This window comes from Numida meleagris, chromosome 1, assembly GCF_002078875.1.
Source record: "Numida meleagris isolate 19003 breed g44 Domestic line chromosome 1, NumMel1.0, whole genome shotgun sequence".
In the NCBI taxonomy this organism is placed as follows: Eukaryota; Metazoa; Chordata; class Aves; order Galliformes; family Numididae; genus Numida; species Numida meleagris.
This window is the reverse complement of record NC_034409.1, coordinates 117954698-117978570: the sequence shown is the minus strand read 5'-3', so window position 1 is coordinate 117978570 and position 23873 is coordinate 117954698. Positions and strand designations below refer to the sequence as shown.

At 38.3% G+C, this 23873-nt stretch overlaps 1 protein-coding gene across 8 annotated transcripts in view; it reads right to left on the bottom strand.

Moving 5' to 3' along the window:
* The window catches only part of SH3KBP1 (SH3 domain containing kinase binding protein 1), a 228423-nt gene that overhangs the window by 15240 nt on the left and 189310 nt on the right, over window positions 1–23873 (bottom strand). For all 8 annotated transcript variants that reach the window (XR_002442386.1, XM_021409087.1, XM_021409101.1 and 5 more), the window contains 5 exons: window positions 17150–17251; window positions 14619–14670; window positions 10624–10704; window positions 7783–7945; window positions 3324–3409 (listed from right to left, as the gene is read on the bottom strand). Coding sequence is in view for 7 of the 8 variants with exons in the window: in XM_021409087.1 (XP_021264762.1) it covers window positions 3324–3409; window positions 7783–7945; window positions 10624–10704; window positions 14619–14670; window positions 17150–17251 (484 nt within the window). In the remaining variant the exon portion in view is untranslated. The remainder of the gene's footprint in view (window positions 1–3323; window positions 3410–7782; window positions 7946–10623; window positions 10705–14618; window positions 14671–17149; window positions 17252–23873) is intronic.

The following is a 23873-nucleotide window of genomic DNA, read 5'->3' as shown; positions in this document are numbered from 1 at the left end:
ATATCATACTCTGAGGGCTAGTTTTCCAGTGGTTTTTGGTAAGGAATGTAGAAAGAAACAAAGGCGCAAACAACAGTAGTAACAGCTACCATTATATTTACCATCAGCAGTGATATTGCTAAACAGGTCTTGCCTTTGTCAGTACAGCTTGCAAAATTGTAATCAATGCTGTATTATCATCAAGAAATTCAAATGTCAAGTCAGAATTCTGCAAAACACACTAGTGAAATCAAGCCATGCACTAGCATCTGCATAAAAACAACTTCTCACAAATGCAACTGACAGAATGTTATGTGCAGTATTACACATCACCTTAGCCTTGCTCAAGCAACTCCGACCTTCTCGAGTAAAGCTGAGTGAGAATGTATCTACATGTGATTTTAAAGTCATGGGGTCTTCTGTTTAGGTAACACTGATCCACTAACACCAAAACTTTTAGGGATTTGATATCACTTGAAAAATAGGAAGGTAATTTTTCCAAAGAAACCAGTGTTTAATCACTGATTTGGAATGGGGGACTTAGAGAAGTTTTGCACCCACATTCTTCAGTTCCCCCCTGCATATTGCTTCTCAGCTGCCGGTTATATTATCGACTTTGTTGTTGCTCTTCAGTTACTTGGATTTTGGGAGATGACATATGGAAGGACACCATATGTTCTCATCCCTCCTCCTTCAGGAGGGCTTTTAATCAGCTACAGAATGTAAACGTTGAGAAAGTGACAGCCATTGCCCAATAACCCCACTGTGACAAAGAAGCCAGGAAAGCACTGTCGTATTCATTTGCAGACTGTGGGTCACCCTTAATATCTAGCCTAAGCATGAAATGGGGTGAGGCGACTTGCAGCTAAACACTGCTTTCACCCGTTTCCTCTACAAGAGCTGCAGGCATGCTGGAACAGTATTCGTGTTCATGAAGGAATAGACAGCATCCCTGTCACCAGAATGGGCATACACCTGAGCTTCTGCGAAGGCCATTTAACTTCAATTTTCTGCAAAGGCTAAAGCTAAGTCTGACCACGTCTATCATGTACAACCCCTATAATTGCATGAAATTGGATTAATGAAAAGACATACAGCAATTAGATTTAACCAGATCTGTTTGGGCTGGAAGGATGAACCTGAGAGAAGCTGAGGCTGCCTTTCCCACAGAGTGAGTACATGGCCATTGGGCAGCCAGTAACGCATATCACAGCCAGCTATCACCTGGACTCACACTGCCCAATCCACCGCTGCTTAGGAATATACTGGACGCTATATGCAGTCATCCACTGTTTTTACTCATTACTCATTTAGCCAAGACACTTCACCAACCCACTGTTTTCTTGTAAATAAATAAAAAATCTAGGATATTTATCATAAATCTTTGCAATTACAGTGCCCCGCAGACTGTTCTTTCCTCAAAGTAAGAGACATTAACGCACCGTAAATTGTTTTGGCTTATCAAGTTTTAATTTATCACTCTGTCCTCTCTTAAAAGGTTATTTCTTCAGCAATATTGTAACAGGAGCCATCAAAAACCTCCTGAAAATTCATATGAGTTATGACCTTCAGGTCAACTTTTATTCCAGAATCATCATTTTTTTCCCTTTTCTCTTTTAATAAGTTGTCTAACAGGCTAGAATGACATGACTTGCCCTTGTAAATGCCATTCTGGTTTGACCCCTATCAAGTTATACCTATCTAAATATTCACACTATTCTATCCTTGGGCTCAGTAGGTTTCTCCTGTAAGTGGTAACAGGAGGTCAGAAGTTAAGCCCTTTGCAACATGTTGTGTATGTGGTTTGGTTTGTGGACTCCTGTTGGCTCCTTTTCTCCTTTGAAAAACAAACAACAACTAAGCTCGTGAAATGAACAAAAAACATAATAAATTTTCTGCCTACCCTTTTATAGGTTGTTCAAAACCATAAAACAAAACAAAGCACTCTATGCTTTTATCCTGATGTCAATTCCAAAGAAACCAGCATGAGAATCGTAAGAGTACACATTTATCACACAGTTATTTGCTATCTGCAATCAGCTTTTTCTTTCAAGGATGCAAAGGCTTGCAGGCTTTGAAGCAAATTTATAAACGTGGTGAGTAAGCATTAAACGGCAGAATTTGACTGCATTTCCATACCATTATTTTGTATTAGTATCTACAACAAAAAATGTTCATGCGGTTTATCTCAAGCTTCTATCTTTCCATGTTTATTGCAAAGAAAAATCTAAAAATACATACTGCTTGGTTCTACAAAATAATGTTACTATCATAAACCATAGCAACAGCAGAAGGTTAAGAAAAAGCAGACATATGGATGCTGGAAAGCCCATAAACATGAAATTAAATTGATTTAGCATTTTATTTTTACATTTCAAGTAAAAATCATTCACAACTTTAAGCTATGCTTGCAAGTATTAAGAGAAGGCAGGTTTGGCTGTTGAAAACTTAATATTTTACGGAATGGTTACTAATAAAGCAGTTTGTGTACAAACCCCCACACCAAAATAACATCTAATGCTGCCAATGAAGGGTAGTAACGCTTACGCATTTGGGGTACCCTGGTTCTGCCTTTTACAAGACGGGTTTTCTCACGGCACAGCTGCGACTGCGGAGAGCGACGGCAGCAGCTGTCACCGTTGGATTTCTCAGTGGAGGTGAAGATGGCTGTCGTGGGCTTTGCTTACAGCCCTGGGACAGGAGGAGAGCACCTTGCTTCGGAGTGCCACTTACTGCAGCTCTCTCCTCTGCAAACATCTCCTGCACACCAAACTTCAGGGAGAAGGAAGGCGAGAGAAGATGGAAAAATAGCCTATCTTTACTCCTTTCAAGGTGACTTCTTGATTAAGCTGTTTGTGTGGTAGGAACATAGGATACTGTTTTAAACAGAAATTTAGACTTTTCTTAAACAATGTTCTCAGTAAAATTGATTCAAATTGGCCTGAATTTGATCTCTACTCCTTTGTATTACAAAATGCAAAGATTATGTCAAAAATATGATTTTGCAGCATTAAAAATATGGCAAAACTAACATTACACTGTTAAACAAACATGACATTGTTGGCCTTTTCACTTGTTTCACTTTTAAACAAAAATAACAAAAGTTCTCCTGCTCAAAATAGCTCACCATTTTATGTTTCTATTTGTGTTTTTAACAGAAAAAAAAAAATCACTCAAAGTACATCAGAAATGATTCTATAATTCTGCAACTCAAAACTGACATAGATCACCCACATTCATTGCCAAATTCTCCATCTGCTTTTTGGATCATAACAAAGTCACTAAAAAGCAGAGACTTGCACCATAACTTTCTTAGGCAAACTATAAAAAGCTCTATAACTTACCAATGTCATTGCTTCTTTCAGAGGAGTCTTTCTCTAGTGTGCTGGATACCGAACTCCCCACTAATTCCACTTTTGGACTATCACTCCTACATTTGGATCAAGAAGAGGACATATTTTATTGGAGTCTGTGCACAGGTTACAGTAAATTGATAGCTAACTTGCAATTACTACCGAGAGAGGGAAATATTCTTCCTTTGTAGCAGCAGAGTAGTAGCAATGTGTCAGAGAGAGCAATCTCCAGTAAGCAAACATGCCGTATGGATTAACCTTATCTCATTTCTCCTTAACACCTGTCAAAAAAGCCTATTTTAGACACCACAGTGTCTAAATAATTCTCCAAATGTTCACAGCATCTCAATGTGAAGGAAATCTAAGGGCAAAGGGACAGCCTTCAATATCTTATTTGTAACTATTTCTAATTAATTAGCTTGAGTAAATGACAGTGATGGGTGATCCAGAGCACTGCAGACAGGGAGTACCTTCACAGAAGTGTTGCCACGTCCCAGCAGCTCCTAGTATCTACTCATAAATGCAGCTTCTCCAACAAAAGGAGACTGTCATTTATTTTTGCTCATTACTTATGAGACTAGGCTATGAAAATGGTTTTCACAGGTCCAATGAAACAAGATCACCTACTGTGCCTTTGGAATAGACAAGAGCTGTGATACCTTATGGAGATAAACCTTACAGAAGTTTTGAAATCAAATGGGAGATCAAACATAAGCAACAAGGTTACTCCTTCTTCATAGAACTTTCTACTCCCAAAGCTACTAAGTCTACTAAAATAATCTGACTATTGAAACAATTAAGAAAAAAAGGTCCAGTAGTAGGTGAGCAGCACAGCATTGCACAGGTCTCAGAGACAAATCCCTGTGACATTTTCCATGATAACAATGGTTTGGTTAATATAGTAAATTGTATTTACCATCATTATCAGGTCACAAATATCAGATTTCTTCTCCACAATAACTATTTCCAGCATAGCACTGAAACAATTATGATGAATATAAGGTACCGGAATTATGGGTAAAAATACAGATCAGCCCTGGAACAACCCAGGCAGACATGCATTTATATGAACAGCAATTGAAAGTAAAATACAGGTGAACTCCTAATAGTCTGATGTCAGCCTGAACCTCCACTCATGTCAGCAGCTCATGAGCAAAACACAAGGCGGCTAGAAACCCTATTTCAGAATGCAGGAAGGCTATGGAAGATAAAGAATCTAAATATTTGTCACAGATTAAGTGGATCTGATTAAACAAAATAGATGGACACTCAGTTTACGACCTGAAAAAAACAACCTTGTTCAGCACAACTATCAACTTGCAGGCTGTCTGTACCAGGAAGGAAGCAACACATTCCTGGAACCACAAATTAATTGCTGAGATGATAATTAACATGATCTACCTGATCAATTAGTTTTCCTATCTCTAGGTCTTTCACTTATAAAAAAAAATGCACATATATATATAAATACATAAGAAACAACATAGTTTCTTGGCTCACAAGGCAAGGAGCATCTGACTGCCTACTGTTTTGCACACATGTATTTCCCAGCAAATTGAGCGCAACATGTGAGTCAGAAGCACTCTACGAAATGTGTGAGCACTCTTTTGGAGGAGATTCTTAGGATGCTGTGACTCAGGGCTGAAAATCACAGCATTTACCCTTTGACTAGAGATGATGGCAAGATATATGACATTACCAAAAAAAACACCAAATCCACTCTATTAACAAAAAAATCAACAGGCCTATTATGCTAATCTGCACCCATATGGATACAAAGGGATTGCTGCAATTCCTTCTCGGACACAGCATCTCCCTCTCTCTGCTTGTGCCCATGCAGACAGGCTGTCAGCTTGATGGGACAGCTGATGAGCCTTGAAAGAAAGCCCACGCTAATAGAAGTCCCCTTGCAAAGTGATTAATTGCCATCTGGAACAACTCCCTGACCCATATGGCTGAATGTCTGCACAAATGCTGGTGCTAACATAAGGGAGGTGCAAGAATGGGCTGCCAGGAGAATGAACCTGCCCCTTTCAGCAGCAGAGACTCAAGATTGGTTTAGACTGGTAGAGAAAATGCACTTGGTGTAGGTCTTTAGGGATTGCCTTCTCCAGAGAATTGACTGATTCATCAGTAGATTGTGTAATCACACGTACATCTAAATAAGCTGTGAAGCCTTTGCAGCAAACTGACAGCTATTCTCTGTCTCACATGGTTTTTGTCTCTCCATTGCCCTTGAAGTCCTGATCTGCCTTGAAGGAAGGAAAATAATGCTTAAAAGGAAAAACAATTATTACCACAAAAAGTCAGTGAGATGCATGAGATTGAAGGCACTTGGAATAGAAAAAACTCTCTTCTGCTAACCAGCAGCAATAGTAGCCTCATGGGAATCACTTTATAAATCTACAGCACCTTTTCCCACTAGGTTCAGCAAAAATTCTGCTGGTTCTATTTTTATTCTAATCGCCTTAGGTCTTTCAGATTCTGGAAATAGATACCAGAGTGTCTGAAAAATATTTACTGTCTTATTAAATTGAACTGACTTAACATGCCTGTATTAAAGTGCCTTTCATCTGGAGTTTCACATTTCGTATTTATTCTGGTAACTTTCTGTCCTCATCCTACAAGACACCCTTGCAAGTTAAAGCTTACTAGGCAGAACAGCTGTATGAGATAAATTCACTAATTTGAATTAGCTGATAAAGCAATTAATAGTGAAAATGCTAGCACTACAACCATCAGAACAGCATCATTATCACCTTAAAAATGACTTTTTCTTCTACTGTTTTAATCTAATTACTTTTAAAAATAAAACTCTGTCAAATATAACAGTTTTAAATAAAAAGAATGAAGTATTTTTCTCTGTGCTAGAAATAGCGGTGTTTGGATAATTAACAAAACAGGATTACTGTTCAGATCTGCTGTTTCACTTAGTTAACAAGAAATCCGCAATATCTTTAAGAATAGTTTGTTTGCTAACACAATTTTGTAGTTAGAAAATGAAAAAACAGAAGAGCAATAAAACACTCACCCACAACTCTAGGTAAAATGATGTTTAAAATCTTCCATGAAACAGATAGAACAAAATAATAACTACCCTGTTACTTATCTAGCCAGTGCAAAGTATGCTAGGGTATGTACTGGTTTTGCCAATAAGACATCGCTTAGCTAAATCTAAAGGCCACAGCAAGCACTTGCTTTTTCAAGCATGCCCAAGCAGCCAGCAGGTCTGGACTACACTGTGGAAAATCTGGGCAAGCATGTCCAGGGCCAAGGAGTCCAACAGAAACTGTGGTAGCAGTCATGGATAGAAGTGTATATTCTCAGAGATGCACAGCCAAAGCACTTCAGTGAGATGAAACCGGCAGCGCAAGGCAGGCATCAGCTCTTAATTTTATGTGTCTCAGATTTCATGCTGAGAGCATTTGTTTAATGAGGCATATGTGGAGGAATGAGGGGAATCAAAGCCTAGGATTTTTATTTTATTCCACTCTATCCTATACTCCATTCTGGTAGTTATTCCACTGTCAATATATTTGAATTCCACTAGTTCCATGGCAGCAAATTATTCTAACAGTTCAATAGTAAAATTATTTCTATGTCTACACTGTACTATTTCTGCAAGGTATACAGGTTACCAAATTTACACAGCTACTTTTTTTCTGGATTTCACCTATTTCTACCCACTTTGCATAAAGAAAGTGTGAACTGCACAGTCAAGAACCTAATTACTATCAAGTAGCCATCCAGACATAATTAGGATTATAGGTGGGGCCTTTAAGTTCTACAACTTGAGCTTTCCCCAGCTCTAGCAGAGATTAAATGAATCTAACAGCTGTGTTTACAAGCCTAGTTTCCCAGTGCTCCTTAAAGGCTGTAACCACCTCTGATAAGAAGCACCATGTAACTACAGAATAACAACCAACATCAGAGATTAAATCACTTGACAGCAGAATTCTGCAGTAGCATCAGCTTAAAGGACATTCTGAGCAGACATGTGTAGCATGCTAAAAATTGATCTACAATGATCAAGGAAAACAGACTGAAACCAAGCTGGCAGTACTTGACACATACGTTGTCTAACACCGTTCCTCACTCGGTACAACCCAGGCTTTGGCACTGATTTAGTGCTCTGGCTAAGATGGAATAATTTAGGTAGACTAAGAAAATCAACAGCAGCACAACACACTGATGTAGATGTTTGTCACGTATTCTGCAGTGGAAACTGTGACTTTTCAGTAACACTGCATTCATCAGTAGCAATGAACTAGTAATGACCAGGCTAAAACTGCTGTTCTTGAGGAGATAGTTATGATGCAGCCAGATAACTAGAAGGATCTTTTATTAATATTTTTTCTTTGCAAACTGTGGCATTAACTGCAAAATGTAAATTCTAAAAGTGTGCTTTTTCCTTTAATTCCAGAAGCGCTGGACAGAGGAAAAACAATACCTTGCATGAGTTGCAGGCACAACTGGTCTTTCTGGCCGTCTTGGGGGCAAGGTACCAGGTCTGTTCACAGGGTTTGCTTTGGGTGGTCGCGGTTTCTTCGGAGGTATAGCAGGAACTGAAGGCTTCTGCGAGTCTAACTGTTTTTGCTCTCTCTCTGATCTTTCTTTAAATCATTTCCAGAGAAAAACAACACAGGTTATTACGTGGAATGAATTTGCACGCACACATCTATAATTAAACAGTAACTCTTCAAGTGTAGATACACCATATACAAAGAATAATTTTATCTCCTTTTCATTTCAGTCCTAAATCATTCTTTATTTAAAATAAACTGTTCGCCACAAACCAGTTTGCACTGCCTGAATGTTCTGCATGTAATTCCTCATGGCTCAAATGTGTCTGCAGTATCTGAATGTGAATGGCATTTTTTATTTTAGTAACCCATTGGTTTCAGACTGTATGTGAAAAATCAGAATGACAAGAAATTACATATCATGTGGAACAATTTCCCCTGAGTGCAACTCATATTAAATACTTATGAAACCAATATTAAGTTAGAAGGTCACAAAGATAATAATTCTGGATTTTCTATTGAACAAACAAGAGAAATAGGATTTCTGGGGGGGAAAAAAATCATGTTTCAAATCATGTTTAATTTAACCACAGTCAAATGAAAATACAAGCATTAAAATTTAGAAATGTTGGGCAGGATGTAAAACCCCTCTGAAAAACCAGACATTTTATTTAGACTTTTAAGCAGACATATTCTGATTTTTTCAGCTTTCCAGTTCAAAACTAGATCATATGCAGCACAGATTGTTAGGAGGTGCCACAACACTAAGACTCAATGCCAAACATACAATGTATGTCAAACATATTACACACTAATAACTGTGGAAAATAATATGCTCTAAATTCACAATGCAAAACAAACATATAAGAAACTAAATAGATTTGCCATACCACAAGAAATCTGATTCTTCTTAAGGAAAGGACAAAACTTTCACTCCTCATAGCCTACTGTGTCACACTCTATTTCCCTTGACAACACTGTCTACTGATGTGTTGTAAATATTACTGTCTTTGTATACACCTGAGAGGTATTAAGAATATAAAATATGTTTCTTGATGGGCATTATGTGTCAGTCTGAGGGGATCGTGGAACATAAATCAACAGAAACTTCTCTTTCCTGAAAATACTAGCAGAAATACTGAAAGAAAATTGTAGCATAATGCAATTGTCTGCATTTAACTAATAAAGAAACAGCATTTGGACACCTGGGGATCAATTTATTGCTGTGCTTTTTAAGTTATCCAAACACTATGAATGAACTACACATGGTGTAGGAGTATACAAGCGGACTACTATGTAATAGTAAGATATAAAAGATATAAAAGTATGTGGTATCACGAGTATCTAGTAAAGATTCAGAGCTGCGTCAAAAACAATCCACATTAGATTTGGAATAGTTCAGTATGTGATTGTTATTCACAGGCACATATCCCTTTTTTCAACACACTTTTTGTTGACACAGCTATTGGGCCCTCTGTAACACTGAAGCCTTATGATTACGTTGTGCAATTTTTACACACTTATTCCTATGTCTGTTTATATTGCGTAGGTGTCTAAGAATCTAAACTATGTATTAGAGATGGGCAAACAGTGCACCAGCATGCAGGGTAAAGGAAGTTTCCCGTGCTCACCCATACTGCCAAAATGAAAAATTCCCACCACTCCCCGGCATTTCAGAAATGCAGGCATGACTCCTATTGCTTCTTTTCAAAATTTAGAAAAGTTACAGATATGCCCTGGGACAGCAATATATTTAAACCTCCACCATTTTGACAGTTGGCTTTGTAAATCCAAGATGGAAAGCAGAGGGATTTTCTCCTAAGATAACCACAAGAAGTAACATATATAACCAAAAGTAAAGCTATGCAGATAAAAGTGCTAAAACATCTGTCAGATTGCTAAGAATATTTATACAGAAACAGCTCTTAGTGCAAAGTCTGAATGTTCTGGCACTAAACTATCACTGCATGTTATACATTTAGTCATGCTCATACACGTGCCTTTTAAAAGACTGCAAATTCAAACACTTAAAAGTTAAGAAACCCGTAATTAAACTTGTCTGTACAATCTAACAGTTCACTTAAACATACGAAATGACATCATCTTCAATTAGACAATCAATATAACTATTTTCCCAAACTACTCAGAACACACCATGAACTTACAATGAAACTATTAAAGGTTTCATTCACTTGTCACTGCTCTGTGTGGTACTATACCTCAGTTCTCGCAGTGTTCTAAACCTGACTTTGAAGACTTTTTTTTAAATTTCTTCATAGGTGTGCCTATGACATTTGTGCCTCTGATAATGGAATGATTCATAAGCGTTAATGACTGTATCTTTGCAACTCCTCTCTGTGATGCATAAAAGCAGGGTCGATGGTTTTCAACTAGAGAACCAATGCATACAAAAAAAATGTGCACTGATGTGAGGTACCATGCTTGATTGAGGACCTGGGTTTTACTGAGCACACAGCTTCAGAAGTATTTTTTGTATTGAGAGCGTATCTCCCTATGATTTCAGCTGAGGCTGCAATCACTTAACACCTTCAGATTGGTGCAACTGAAAACCCTGAATTTGGCTCAGAAATAACAGTGTGATCCTTTCCAAAGTGCATATAATCAGAGATCTATCAGCGTGGAAAATAAACAACCTAACAACATACTTAATGAAAACTGTCTATTGTGGGGCTAGGAAACGAGGCTGTGCATCAGCCTCATTAGCCCTGTCTCTCTGCAGAGGGCAAGCAGAAGAGCACATTTTATACCTTTTTCTTCTGTTCGATTAGGAAGACACTCTGGCCTTTCAGGAGGCACCTTTTTGACTTCTTGTTTTCGATCTGTGGTACCTGTCAAAGAATGGAGAATTTAGAAATCTGACCAAGCCAACAAGCCACCACATAAGGCCACACAAGATATAATTTTGGTATTTCTAAGGCTTTTTACAATCTCTTACTTTGAAAATTTCTTGCTAAAACTAAACATAAATCTAATTTCAAATATTTGCTTACACCATAAAGGACACAAAAGAAATTGAGAAATTGTTTTCACATTCCGATTCACTCTTTCCAAAGGGTGCATGTTAAGAGAGCGTGCACTTTCAAGCCATTCTTTGAAAGAAATTTCAACAATTACAGATTTTTAAATGTGGACAGATATTTAAAATTTGTAGTGTTTTAACTTTGTAAATATACCTAACCAAAGAGCAATTCAACAGTGAAGAAAATCATTAGGATTAAACCAATTAATTGGACATTTCTGCCAAGAAGATGCTTAACACAGATATAACGTTTTATTTTACATTAAGTTAAAAAAAAAAAGCCTATTCTATGGTACCTTCAACACTAGTTGTTCACTTCCACACATTAGAAGAATGGAAATACAGTACCAACAGTATTCTGTGTGACTATTTTATGTGACAGCTTTTGGCCTAGAGGTGTAAGCCTCTGCCTTTTTCTGCCTCTGTGTTAGAGACCCTGACATACTGCCTTCTGTTGCTATAAGGAGTATGAAAACTAGTGGCAGCAAAAATGGGAAGACTTTGCAAAAATTTCCTGGCACATGCAAGATGCAATCTTCTAGTCCCTATATTATAAGAAGTGTTTTACTGGATATTGGCTTCACTGCATTGGCTAACCACTAGGTGCTAATACCATTTCAACTTAGCAGTGTTGAAAACCGCTTTAGGTAACACTTTTAGCTTTTCAATAAAAATAGCAGTAATGACATCCAAGGAAAGTAGAGGAGGCAGGGCACGGAACACAAGGACTTTTTTTGCCTCAGTCTATTCAGTTCCACGTAGTTCTCAAGTAAATTTACATTTTCTGAATGTACAGTCACAGTTCTCTCTTCTGCAGCTGGTTCCTAGAAATCAGTACTCATCAGCGCAAATTGCAATCAGTGGTGATTATCGGCCATTGTTTCTTTATATAACTTCACTGTCGGATGGGCAACACTTGCATAACCTATCACATCCAAAAAAATCAAAATAATACTGATTTGCCATAAAATTACATCTCTCCTAAGAGGAAGAACTCTTGATAGAAACCAACTCAAGCATTTCTAAACAAGGTTTATGCAAAGCACAAGTCAACTTCTTGATAATCTTATACACAGTAGTGGGTTCAAGGAAAAAATGACACAAGGCTAGATTATTAATTACAGTAAGATTAATGTTCATCATTAGCACACTGAAGGACATTCTCTGGTCATATCCAGAACAATGAATCTACAAGCACTTACGGGCTCCCAGGCTCAAGTGTGCTCCATACTTGGGTTGTGACCCTGTTTTAATCAGCTCCCAGGCTCCATGACCCTGACTAAGCTGCCCAGAGATGGTTACCTAAAGGAAATTCTAGAGAACTCCACACAAGTTCCCCGGGATACCCTTCAGTTTAGGTATGGTGGTGCTGCTTGCCCCAGAGACCCAGTGAAATGCCTGATGCTTTTCAATGATTACATAAGAAATGCACACTTTTAACTTTGATTGCCCAGTTTTCACCTTGAAGTATCCCAACGCAGACGGCCCTGGCAGTCTACTGCTGAGTAGTATTTGGAAACACAACTAAACTTTCAGACATATCTTAGTACAAATTAGACACCTCCTTTACACTTGTACTACAAAGACCAGTTCTATTTCTCTGCAATGGTTTTATCCTCTGCATCAGAATATATTGATATTTACTTATTTAGATTGCAACTCAAGTCTCAATTTATCTCAGTTCTCAATTTATTCATCATACTATGAGTGCTTAACTATGCAGAAACCTTAGTGGAAATTACCAACAGGAAAGCCTGATGTGGGGATGTGGTAAAACACAGTATCATCTTGGTAAAGTGATTATTTGATAAAGTGATAGCAGAGGATGTTGAGATAGTAACAAACACAGGATGACTTCCACCTCTAAGTACACGTCGGAAGAAAGCCTTGTCCATAATGTGTGAGGATTTGTCAAAGGCAGAGTATGAAAACAAAGAACAGCAGCAGCCTTGGTTACCATCTCCATTTTTACTTCTGAAAACAGTCACATTATGGTCACGTGGCTAATGTGTTGGATGCAAATACGTAAAAATAGGTTCAAATAAATATTTAAATAATCAAAATAAATCAAACAAATATCAAACTTTATATTAAGTGAAACATTTAAATTTAAGTTAATTATTTAAATAAGTTTGTATATGTGCAATAAACTTGAAGTATTACTGTCTAATTTTACATTAGAGAAATGAGACAAGAGAAGAGTATAAACTGAAATAAATATAACTGTTTACAGGGCTCTTCCAAAAGATTCAGGCTGTAACTTTGTTTCTCACCCATCTTTAATAGGCAGCCACCAGTAGATGGCAAAGTTACACTGCTCTCCCTCAACACAGATAATGATCTTGAAACCAAATCTACGTTTTTTGGTATTCCCAGACGGTGTGAGCAACAAACCATGGTCACCAATACTCAAGCCAAATATTTATTGTCATGATTCTCTGGTCAAAGAACAGCTTGACAAAATTAAATCATTTAAATTATAAACTCATGGTTTTCAGCAAATTACACTCTGGTGTAATTTTTTATTCTATTAATGGATTAAGGCTCTAGGAGAGGGAACTTCACTCTTGAAAGCCCTGAGAGTGGGAACAGACCACCGTGATAGCAAAAAAAAAAAAAAAAAAAAAAAAAACAGACGAAATCAGCTGTGTTTGGTTTTTTTTTTTTTCCTAACATGTGCCAACAATGGGGAAAGTGGTAGTGCCGCTGCAGAACTCTAAGTAACTGGGGTTAAGGGATTAGGGAATTCCAGCCATAGCTATACTTCCACCACAACTGTAACACCAATGAAAATTCTGAGAGCACCTCACACCTCGTGATTTGTGATTTAACATGAAAGGAATAGGAATGCAGTTTCTGAGGTCAGAGCTGTCAAGTGTGTAAATACTTCAACTGTTCTGAGCTCCACAGAAAAAAAATAAATCATGCAGATTTAAGAAATCATGCAAATTTTTGTGTTGAGATGTTATTTTAAAACTACAAATAGAAGTGGTTTCAACTCTCAGTATTTAGACACAATCCAGTCTATCGTATTCCAAAACCGGCTTTACTAACACTCATCTATCTGGAAAACATAATCAGCACCTTTGTACATTTGTGACACACTTATCTACATAGCCAGATTCAAGATAATTCCTTTTATGGTTATCAAGTATTACAAAACAAGAATCTAACTATAGCAGAGAACCTGGAGACAGACAGTCGGCTCCAGCATTCATGCAGATCTGCAATACTTAGATGGCAGCTTTGATGGGATCACTGAATTACAGCCAAGTTCTCTAACACTGTCTTAGGTATGGAAAAGATCTCTTTAGAATAGATCGGATCTATAGGTAAAAGTGAATAAGGTTTCCTACTGCATGCAGTATTAAGCTCCAACATTTTTTGTCTCTACTGCAGAGACAAGCACGCTATCAACTCCAGTCAAGAATGGAACAGAGAATTTCTAATAACTAAAGTATCATGCTTGCTAACAATAATAAGGGACAAAATACATTATTTTTAAGTAGTACAAATGGTAGCCTGTAACACATTTAAAAAGCACATCACAGTCTTTTGGGGTTACCTCATCCTTTTGCGATCTGATTCTGATTATTAGTTGTTGTCCATACACTTCCTGTATATCAATTTTGATACAGATGAACTCTTTCTAAATTTGAATACGTTTACTTAGATTGAGATGTCCTCACTGGCATGTGCTGTACAGTATCAGCTGTAACTTACCTAATCCTTGTTTGACGACAGGAGCTGATGGAGGTGGTGGTTTCTTCGGTCTCTAAAATTTAATAACAGAAGAGATCACTTCAAAATGCCTGTGAATCTCATTCACTCAGAGGCTGGATATAATCATACACTGCTTAACATAAAGACTCACAAGACTTGAGAACACAGATCTGTCACGTTTCCCTGAAATGACTTCAGAAAATGAATTTTAACACAGAAAATATCCATAACAAATAAAATAGCATCTTTCTACTTTTGCAGTTGAAATGTCCTGCTGAAGAGAAAAATATAGTTGTTTACATTCCAGATCAGAGAAAAGCATGACCTTTGGTTTACTGAAGAAATCTATTCCTGAGCTCACTACCTGAATCACTATCTGCATTCACTTTTTCTCTACAATCAATTTCTTTATCCAGTTGGTTTATTCTCTCACTCTGTGCTCCTGCTCTGTTGTTTTGATTTCTTCTTGTCCAATCAGTCCGTTTCCTTTCTATGGGTTTCACTTTTAGACTATTTCTATCACCTTCTTGGTTATCTTATCCAGCCACAGAGCCTTGCAGTTCCTCCTTGCTTCTCCACATTTCCTGAGCAGTCTCAGCTCCCCTTCACACTATCTCTGCTGTTAGCCTGCCTTTTCAAAACAATACATTTTCCACATCAGCTTCCAGTTGAAGCCACTTTGTCTAACAAGCCATCTTTTTTGCTCTGCGGTGTACCAAAAAGATTGTTTTAGTTTCAATTGGGAGTGAGCTTTGCAGTGAAACTCTCCCTTGCCCATCTCCTTTTACTGTATGTTGGTTTGTCTCAGAGATAAGTCTCAGGAAACATGATGCAGAGTCTTTTCAGGTGAGAACTACACAAAAGAGATGCTGAAGGTGATCACCTCGTATATTCCAACCATGCTGTTTGGACAGTCAGCGGGACCAGACCTGAACTAGTCCGGAATAAAACAGCAAAATGGTGTTGAATCCTCAGCACCTCTTCTCTTCACCATCATTATGAGCAAGCCCTCCAGCTGGTGGAGGGTGGGACTGGGCAGCGAACAGCGGGACAAACAGCCACATGGGGAAAAGGAATGGAAGGGAAAACTGGGAATGTGGAGATGGTGAAAGATCCCAGGCTTTTGTTCAACAAGCAGAACTACAGTAACACATATTGTTTCAGACTGCGGGATGGAATCCAAGGTTTCTGGATCATATCAGAAAATACCTGGCAAAACCACTGGAAAAGCATCAATTTCCGTCCCTTTTAATGCTGATTCAAACAAAGAAAGACAGTCTACAGTTCTAACAGACACTTACACAGACTGATCTGAGCCATTTCTAAAATCAATAAAATTTCATTCTCTACTTTTAAAGAAAATCTAGCTGCAATTTCTAAGTGCCTGAATATTTAATTTACTCCACAAATTACAGCTACCATAATCTAAAGAGTAAAAATACTTAAAGATATATAATGTATTGGTTTAGAAAGACTGAATGAATTTAACGCCAAAAAAACAGATCAGAGTGAAGATTTTCATCTCCTATAATACAATTTGAATGCTCACTACATCTTAAGGTTTACAATTTCTGCCTCTTCTGGAAATCGCTTTTTTATTACTAGGCCTAAAGCCAGGATATACACTCTGATATTGCATATTAAACTCCAGCAGTTTTTGCTGCTCTTCTACCTTCATTTTCAATGATTATTGTGTTACCTTCTGTGAGTTGTTTAATAGTTCTTTTATTAGGCTCTCCAAGTTATTTAATTATTGCCTTTGGCATCCAATTTTATTGCCAAAGATTGAAGCTGAGTGTCAGTAAGTCTTGGTTTTATCACAGAAGGCTTCTATTGTCACTGTGAAACACTCATCAAAAGTTTAACTGCAAGCTCGTAATATCACACTGATGACCGAAAGTTCCTAAAAATGGAATGGGCTTTTGAGGGAAGTAATCCATGACTTTATTCCAGGGAGCTACAAGATTTCTAAATATTATTTGGGAAATAACAACTATCTCTTTCAAATAACTAGAAGCTGAAAAAGCTTTTCTGCAGATTTTATACTTCATTTTTAATAATTCTGAGAGAGATAAAGTAACATGTCTTAGATAAGATACCAAAAGCTCACTGTTATCTTTCCAACCTCACAGCTAAAGTTCCAACCTCTTCATTCTCGAAGAGTGCATGACTGCTGGCAAAACAGGATGTTCTACCACAGAAACAAAAGAGGAAAGTTAATAATTCTGATTATCACCGCATCACTTGACTTCACAAATTACGCTGGGATCACCAGTTTCTCTCAAGCTTAGGACACAGGCATAGGGTTCTCAGAACAATGTAGTGGAGACTGATAGACAGGACAGGTCAATCATACACATGCTCTTCATTGATATTTTTAACTCAGAAATTTGTTTCCTTCCTTATTTTTTTCTTTTTTTTTCTTATTAACTGACAAGTAAAACTTTGTCTAAATCATGTATCTAGAACAAAATTTCAGCTCTTGTTTCATTCTGCGTTCTACAGTGAAACTGAAGGAATACACCGCTTACCTCTTTTTCAAAATCGGAAGGAAGAAGCTTGACAAAGTTATCTGGAAACACTCCTCGTCTGCCATTCAATTCTCCTTCCCACCAACCCACATCAATGCAATCCTACAAAACAGTAAAATAACATGAAAAACACAATGAATGTGCTTCTATACTGAACAGATTCTTGTGCAGAAGTGCTCTTTTGCATAATGCCCTGCCTTTTTGCTGGAACATAGCAATTTACTGGAGTGTCAGGTTAACAGGGTAATCTACCAGATAAAAACTTCAGTAATCACACTGCATTATATGATCATATGGAACAGCTAGGAAAGAACAATAAACATGCTGTAAGAGTTCAAGAGCTTCATGCGTCTAAAGCAAAACACTATTTCAGCACTTGATCTGTTAAACCAGTAAGCATTTTGAACACGTATGATATTACTTCTCTCTGACTTCATTTTAGAGAAAGACAATAACTTAATTAAACATCAGACATCCCTTGAGGTAATAAAGCTCATTCATTTGCCACACTTTCACGGAAACCTTGACACATTAGAATTACTTCTGAAATTATTAAATTTGATCACAGTCCAGTTAAGAAGACATTAAACACCTCATCACTGTAAAGCATCACCTTTTACTACAGCAATTTTCAGCAACACAATGTGAGTAGTGAAGTAGAATGTGAATGTGAGTGTGAGTAGAAAAACAATTTACAGGTAAACACTTGCAATAAAAAAAAAAAGAATTACTATATCAGTAATTTTAAATGATGAAAAACAAAATGAAGTACAACTATCTTGGTAATGAACAATAATAGCACAAGCCACAACCACTGTAGAGGTTAAAATTGCTCCTTGAGTCCTGGATGGTAAGCTGCATTTACTAAAGAGAACACTTTTGGTCCAGTTTTTCCACATTCTTCTTTGAAAGCTTGAGCTGAACCTAGTCAGCAGTTTTCCAAAACACAGTTACAGGAAAGTCACCCATCTTCTTCTCAGTCTTGAACACATTTCAGCCAATTTTAGCAACTGGCTCATTACCAGGCTGGCCAACCCTTCCAGCCTCTTGAGCAGTAAATTTAAATCTTCTTGTGGATCAGTCAGGCAGTACATACTACACATCTGAGAAATGAGGGAAAGGGAAATCTCACAAACAGCGCACGGATTGGTCAAAAGTCACCAAGGATCCCCCCATTTTATGAAAGTCAGAACTAAATAGGGCTGGATTTGCAGCTGGGATCCCACATCTGGCAACATCAAGCTTAAGCAAACACTGTGGTCCCTTCCACAGCTACAGATCTGGACATCTGCACCAGCCAGGTTCATCCAGCTGCCCTGGTAGCAGAGCCACACAGTTGCTCAGAGTTCAATATATAGGACACTCCTATGCTAACACTTCTAATGAAGTTTGGTGGAAATTCTCCTAGATTTAATAGTGTTCTTGCTTTCCAGAAATCCACCACTGTACAGAAGAAATGAGTAGAAATTTAGCTGCTCTGTTCTCTGAACACTCAGGGGTACTGATGTAGGTCTGTCAGTCCTAGCCTGGGGCATGGTGACTGCTCCAGGTCAGCCTGTGGTGGGGACTTTCCGTCACTCACTCCTGCAGAAATGGAGTGGGCCTTTCCCGGTTAAGACTTAATGTGCGCTGTGGAAAAAAGTATGATGAGGTGCAAATCTGGCTCATTACAAAACAATCACACTCTTGCTTTTCCATAAAGTGAGAAAGAAGGAAAAAGCAGTGATTCTGGAACACTGGAACAGAAGGATAAGCAGAAACAGAGGAGTATGGGTATAAGTAAAGGAGGCAAGAAAAGGCAAGTAGTTTTGGAAAAAGAAGAGACAACATGCAGTAAGGAAATAGGTGTGTTTTAGAGAGAAAAAGGCTAGAAAAATTGGGCAGAAACAAAAGAAATAGGCCAAATTCTACAAGCCTCGCATATGCTATGAGGCAATACCCCTCCAGAAACAGCTCTGGATCAAGATGTCCAGAACCTTTACATTCTTGTGGTGTAAGAAAAGAACTGCAGAAACACAAGTGGAAGTCATGACTTGACACTTCACCTACACAATTTGTTTGTGAAGCCATATCTGTTGTGCAGTGCATATAAAAACTCTGGAATTTAAAATGCCAGTTGCTCAGATCAGTCATTGTCATAGCCAGATATAAAGGGTAACTGCATAATAAATATTAATTAAAAGACAGATTTGAATTTCTTTTTCAAGTTGAGTATGCAAAATTAACAAATACTTTAAAAAAGTCTTTCTGATCTTCATTTCATCGTCTGCCTAGGAAAAAATCATAGCAGTCCTCTGCAATCTAGAAAAGTTTTGAAGATAAATGCTTCAAAGCATGTACACACTACAAGAGTGGAGAAGACAAAACTAAGAGGAAATGATTAAGCCTTTGTGTAGAGGAAGCAAACAGTAGTTTAAACAGGAGAGATTCATTTAAAAATATCAAAAATGAATGGTGAATAAAAGATCCAATGATAGCGCATGCATGCAAGACAGCCTTATCATCATTGTATTTCCACAGAGTCATTTAGTACAGCTGCTGTGGGGATGTCAAAAGAACACAAGTTAACTTAACCAGGTATATATAATACCACGAGCAGTCTTTAAAGTACTGCTCATAATGACTGTGCTGGCTGGCATTTTTCTATGAGTTATAATCCTGGGATCGTAGGAAATCCTGAGTTGGAACTCAGGATCATGTACTGAATACATAACGTTTGATGACATTTGAGAAACAAAAAGATTAGCAATAAGGAAGAGCACAGCTTTTGTTTTTACTTTTAAAATTATTTTTCTGTCTAGGTTTTTTATTTAGATTAATTAAATCACCTCATCCCCTGAGAATACACACTGGCTAAATATGCAAGCTAAGTAGCATGATTTTTTGTATCACACTTGCTTAAGACAGGTGTCTTTTTTTCATAGCTCTGTATTTTACTCTGATGTAATATGTTCCTGGTCTACAAATGCAGGCACTGAACAAACTTTCCATTCTATTTCTGGTTGTCTTCTCTCATGCTAAATCTGTGCTTTTCTCCTGCATTCCCCCTGTTTTTTAGTGGGCTGCCTGTCACCAAGGACACATACCTTTTCAAGACCTTCCCAGGAGTTCTTCAGGAAAAATGTATCAGTTTGGTTAAGTCTTTGTTAGTGAACAAGGCTAATCCTCGACCTGCTCATGTTTTCACAGAATTTGCTGCATGAATGCAGCACTCCACGAGGCCGGAGATAATGAGCTAACCATGCACAGCACAGGCAGGCTCTGTGCAGGATCCTGCCCTTACCTCAGACAGCACCCCTCGTTCCTGATGTGGAGCCCTCCTGCTTGGCTCTACCACTTGGAGCAGCTGAGCGCACTGCTTGCTAGGCTGTGCATCACATGGCATGTTTTGTAATGCCCTTCACCACCTGCCATGCCATCCCGAAATTGCCAAAACATTACTGACCCAATTTAGATTTAAAAAAAATCATAATAATTCAAGCTTCCAGAGATGAAAAGCTTGAGCTTCTACTGCCAGCACAGCTTAGCGTCAGCTGATTACCCTGCCTGAATAATGCACCTTACGTACATTCTTTTTAGGTCGGGTGTTTATGCTCTTAGGAAACACAAACCTTACTCCCGTGTCTTCGTTTTGCTAGCACACATGCATTCTGTCATTAAAGCTTAGTTCTTTTCATGAAGACAGTGCTTGCATTTCATGCTCATTAATCCAGAACAGCTGCACATTTGCTTTTCTCTCTTCCCCTGCTTGTCACTCAGACTTACACACCCAATCACCACACATAATTTTCATACAGAATTAAATTGCTCAACAGTTTCTATTTAATTTTCTCATTCACTTTATTTGCCAGAGGAGGCTACTGTGTCGCTGAGCAGAAGGACAGAAAAGAGATGTCAAGGATTAAAAGCAGCAGTTGAGATCTGGTGAATTATTTTGGCAGTGGCACCCTCCTGCTACCCACAACTGCAGGTCTGCTACACCGCAGCAAGCTCTGGAAGTGCACTTATGATGCTGACAGCAGGGACGTCTTCATCACAGACAGACTCCCATATAAGGCCAGCTGGAGCTGGAGCTGCACAAGCTGCCTCAAGAAGTAACAACTGACATCATAGCTCTGCGGCGCAGTGAAGGAGTTGTGACCAGAACCACACAGCTGGCTGTCAAGATCAAGTAAAAGTGACTCCATTAGTTCTAGATCCCTGTCAGACGCACAATCCTACTCATGCTTTTTTTTTTTTTTTTTAAATATGGCTTTATGTGTCCAATGTTGGCAAAATGGCTGCAATCTCAAAATTCAGACTTTACAGAAAAGTTGCTGAGGTATTAGTATCAATATTCCAAAATCTATTAACGAATAGATCTCTCCTTTACTTCCACCTTATCCCACTGGACTCATAACAACATAGAGAGATAAAAAGCAGATGCTGTAATGTCCCAAAAGTTGTATGAAAAAAATCATACTTGATAGAACTAGAGTTCATGCAAGGTAGGTGGTAGCTAGGCCAGGTAGATGGTCCAGCATTTAGCTACAATAAAAACTGGCTCACATCAAAGCGTAACAGAGAGATGATATTTTTATCCAAGGCAGTGACGGTGCAAATATCTAACAGAAATCCACGGTCAGCTACAACTGGCAGGTCTGATTGTATTGCTCAAGCTAAGGCAGATGGATGACACAGAGAACAAAAAATACGGAGAAAATTTTAGCATTTTCTCATTGGAACACAAATCTTCATTAAATCTTCATTTCCAGTGAAGTATTTTAGTTAAAAATCTTGGCTCTGATGAATTTAATTCAAATGACTTGAAAAAATGAAATAAAAGGAGAGAATGGAGGCAAAAAAGAAAGAAAGATGGAAAGCTCTTCCACTACACAGTCAAAATCCATTCTAATTCCAAACCCATCAGATTACTAACAAGTGCTAATAAACCAAATACATTGGGTTTATTAGAAAAATTCATGTTTAGATAAATATTCAAGAATTGGACAAATGTAGGGATGAGAGAGAGAGAAGTGTTGAGGAATTTCTGAGCAGCAATTTTTAAACTTCATACGAAATGAATATCATAAAAAATATAAGGTAATAAAATCTCAATATGCACTCGAATTCTTAAGAAAATCAGAAAAAAAAAAACAAGTAAAAGGAAAGGGCAAACAGAGGAGAAATGCGAACTACCAAAAAAGCAGAACGCAACTAGCTTTTGACAACATGCTGCCAACAATTCTAAGAGTATACACAGAGGCACTAAAAACCACCAGTCATCTTCTTGACAAGAACAACAGGAGAAAATAGTCTTCATGCAATTAGAAGAAAGGCATGCAAGCTGTGAAAAAAATTGTAATAAGAGATTCACTTGGGGAAAATCAACATTTTATTCCAGAATAGAATACTAAAATAACTACCAAAAAAAAAATTCCCCAAATAAACAGTAAGATAAGAACACAGCTCCACTCTGACATTTGTCTGTGGTGACTGAAAGTGTAATGGGAAAGAGGAGGTGCATGACTAGAGAGATCAGATAAAAGCAGTGCACAGATGTTTTGATACGCAAGCAAAGATCACTTTGATCTGGAGTACCATTTTTTTTTTGTATTTATATTTATGAATATAAGTGAATTATGTAAGTAGTGCTGACAGCATAAGATAATGGCTTAGTATCCCTTTAGGAACTACGACAATCCCGTAGGAACTCTCACACTGGCTAATAAAACCAATAAAAGTCATGCTTTTTCTTCTTTTGAGTGAAAGGATCCTGGCATTGCTTGATCTCTTACCCATATGGTATCCTGTGTTAACAGGTTTGTTTAGCAGCAGAAAGGCTGCTGTTGAACCAGAACAAACCCTGTGCTGTTCCTTCCCCCAGTGGTCGCTGTTAAGATGTAAAAAAGCAGAAGCCAGTGGAGACTGAACAAAAAGCCACAGTGTAAGCTCCTTAATACTGCACAATCTTACAAATACTCCACTCACTACACAGGAGCAGCTGTATCTAGATACACACAACCAACAAGAGTCTGCCTCTGATCACCTGCTCAGTTGAGGAATACTAGCAGTTGCAGGACAGAGATGCAAATTTTCTTCCAGTCAGTTACTACCACCATTTCTCTTTGGTGTTCAAGAAGATGACAAACGGGATTGGTGAGACAGAGCTGGCAATCCTCTGCTCAGGTGATCTTCAATTTACAAACTGAGACCATGTTAACGACTACAGAATTAAAAGATGTGGATTCATGCCCACCAGGTTGCAAGCTTCTCTCACAATATAAGGAGATAAAGCTATTAGAGAGCATCCAAAGGAGGGCTACAAAGGTATTAAAGGGTCTGGAAGGCAAGATTCATGAGGAGCAGCCAGGGTCTTTAGGTTTGCTCAGTGCAGAGCAGAGGAGCTGGGGGGAGGCCTCATGGCGGCTGCAGCTCCTCACAGGGAGCGGAGGGGCAACGCTGAGCTCTGCTCTCTGGTGACAGTGACAGGGCCCGAGGGGATGGGATGGAGCTGTGTCAGGGGAGGGGCAGCTGGGGGTTAGGGACAGGTTCTGCACCAGAAGGCAGTGGGCATAGAACAGGCTGCCCAGGGCAGTGGGCACGGCCCCGAGTGCCGGAGTTCAAGGAGCGTCTGGACAATGCTCTCAGACACAGGCTGTGATTTTGGGTAGTCTTAGAAGCAGCAGTTCTGTCTGTGAATGTACTTGTAATATAAACTCATAATTTTTATTATTAAATTATT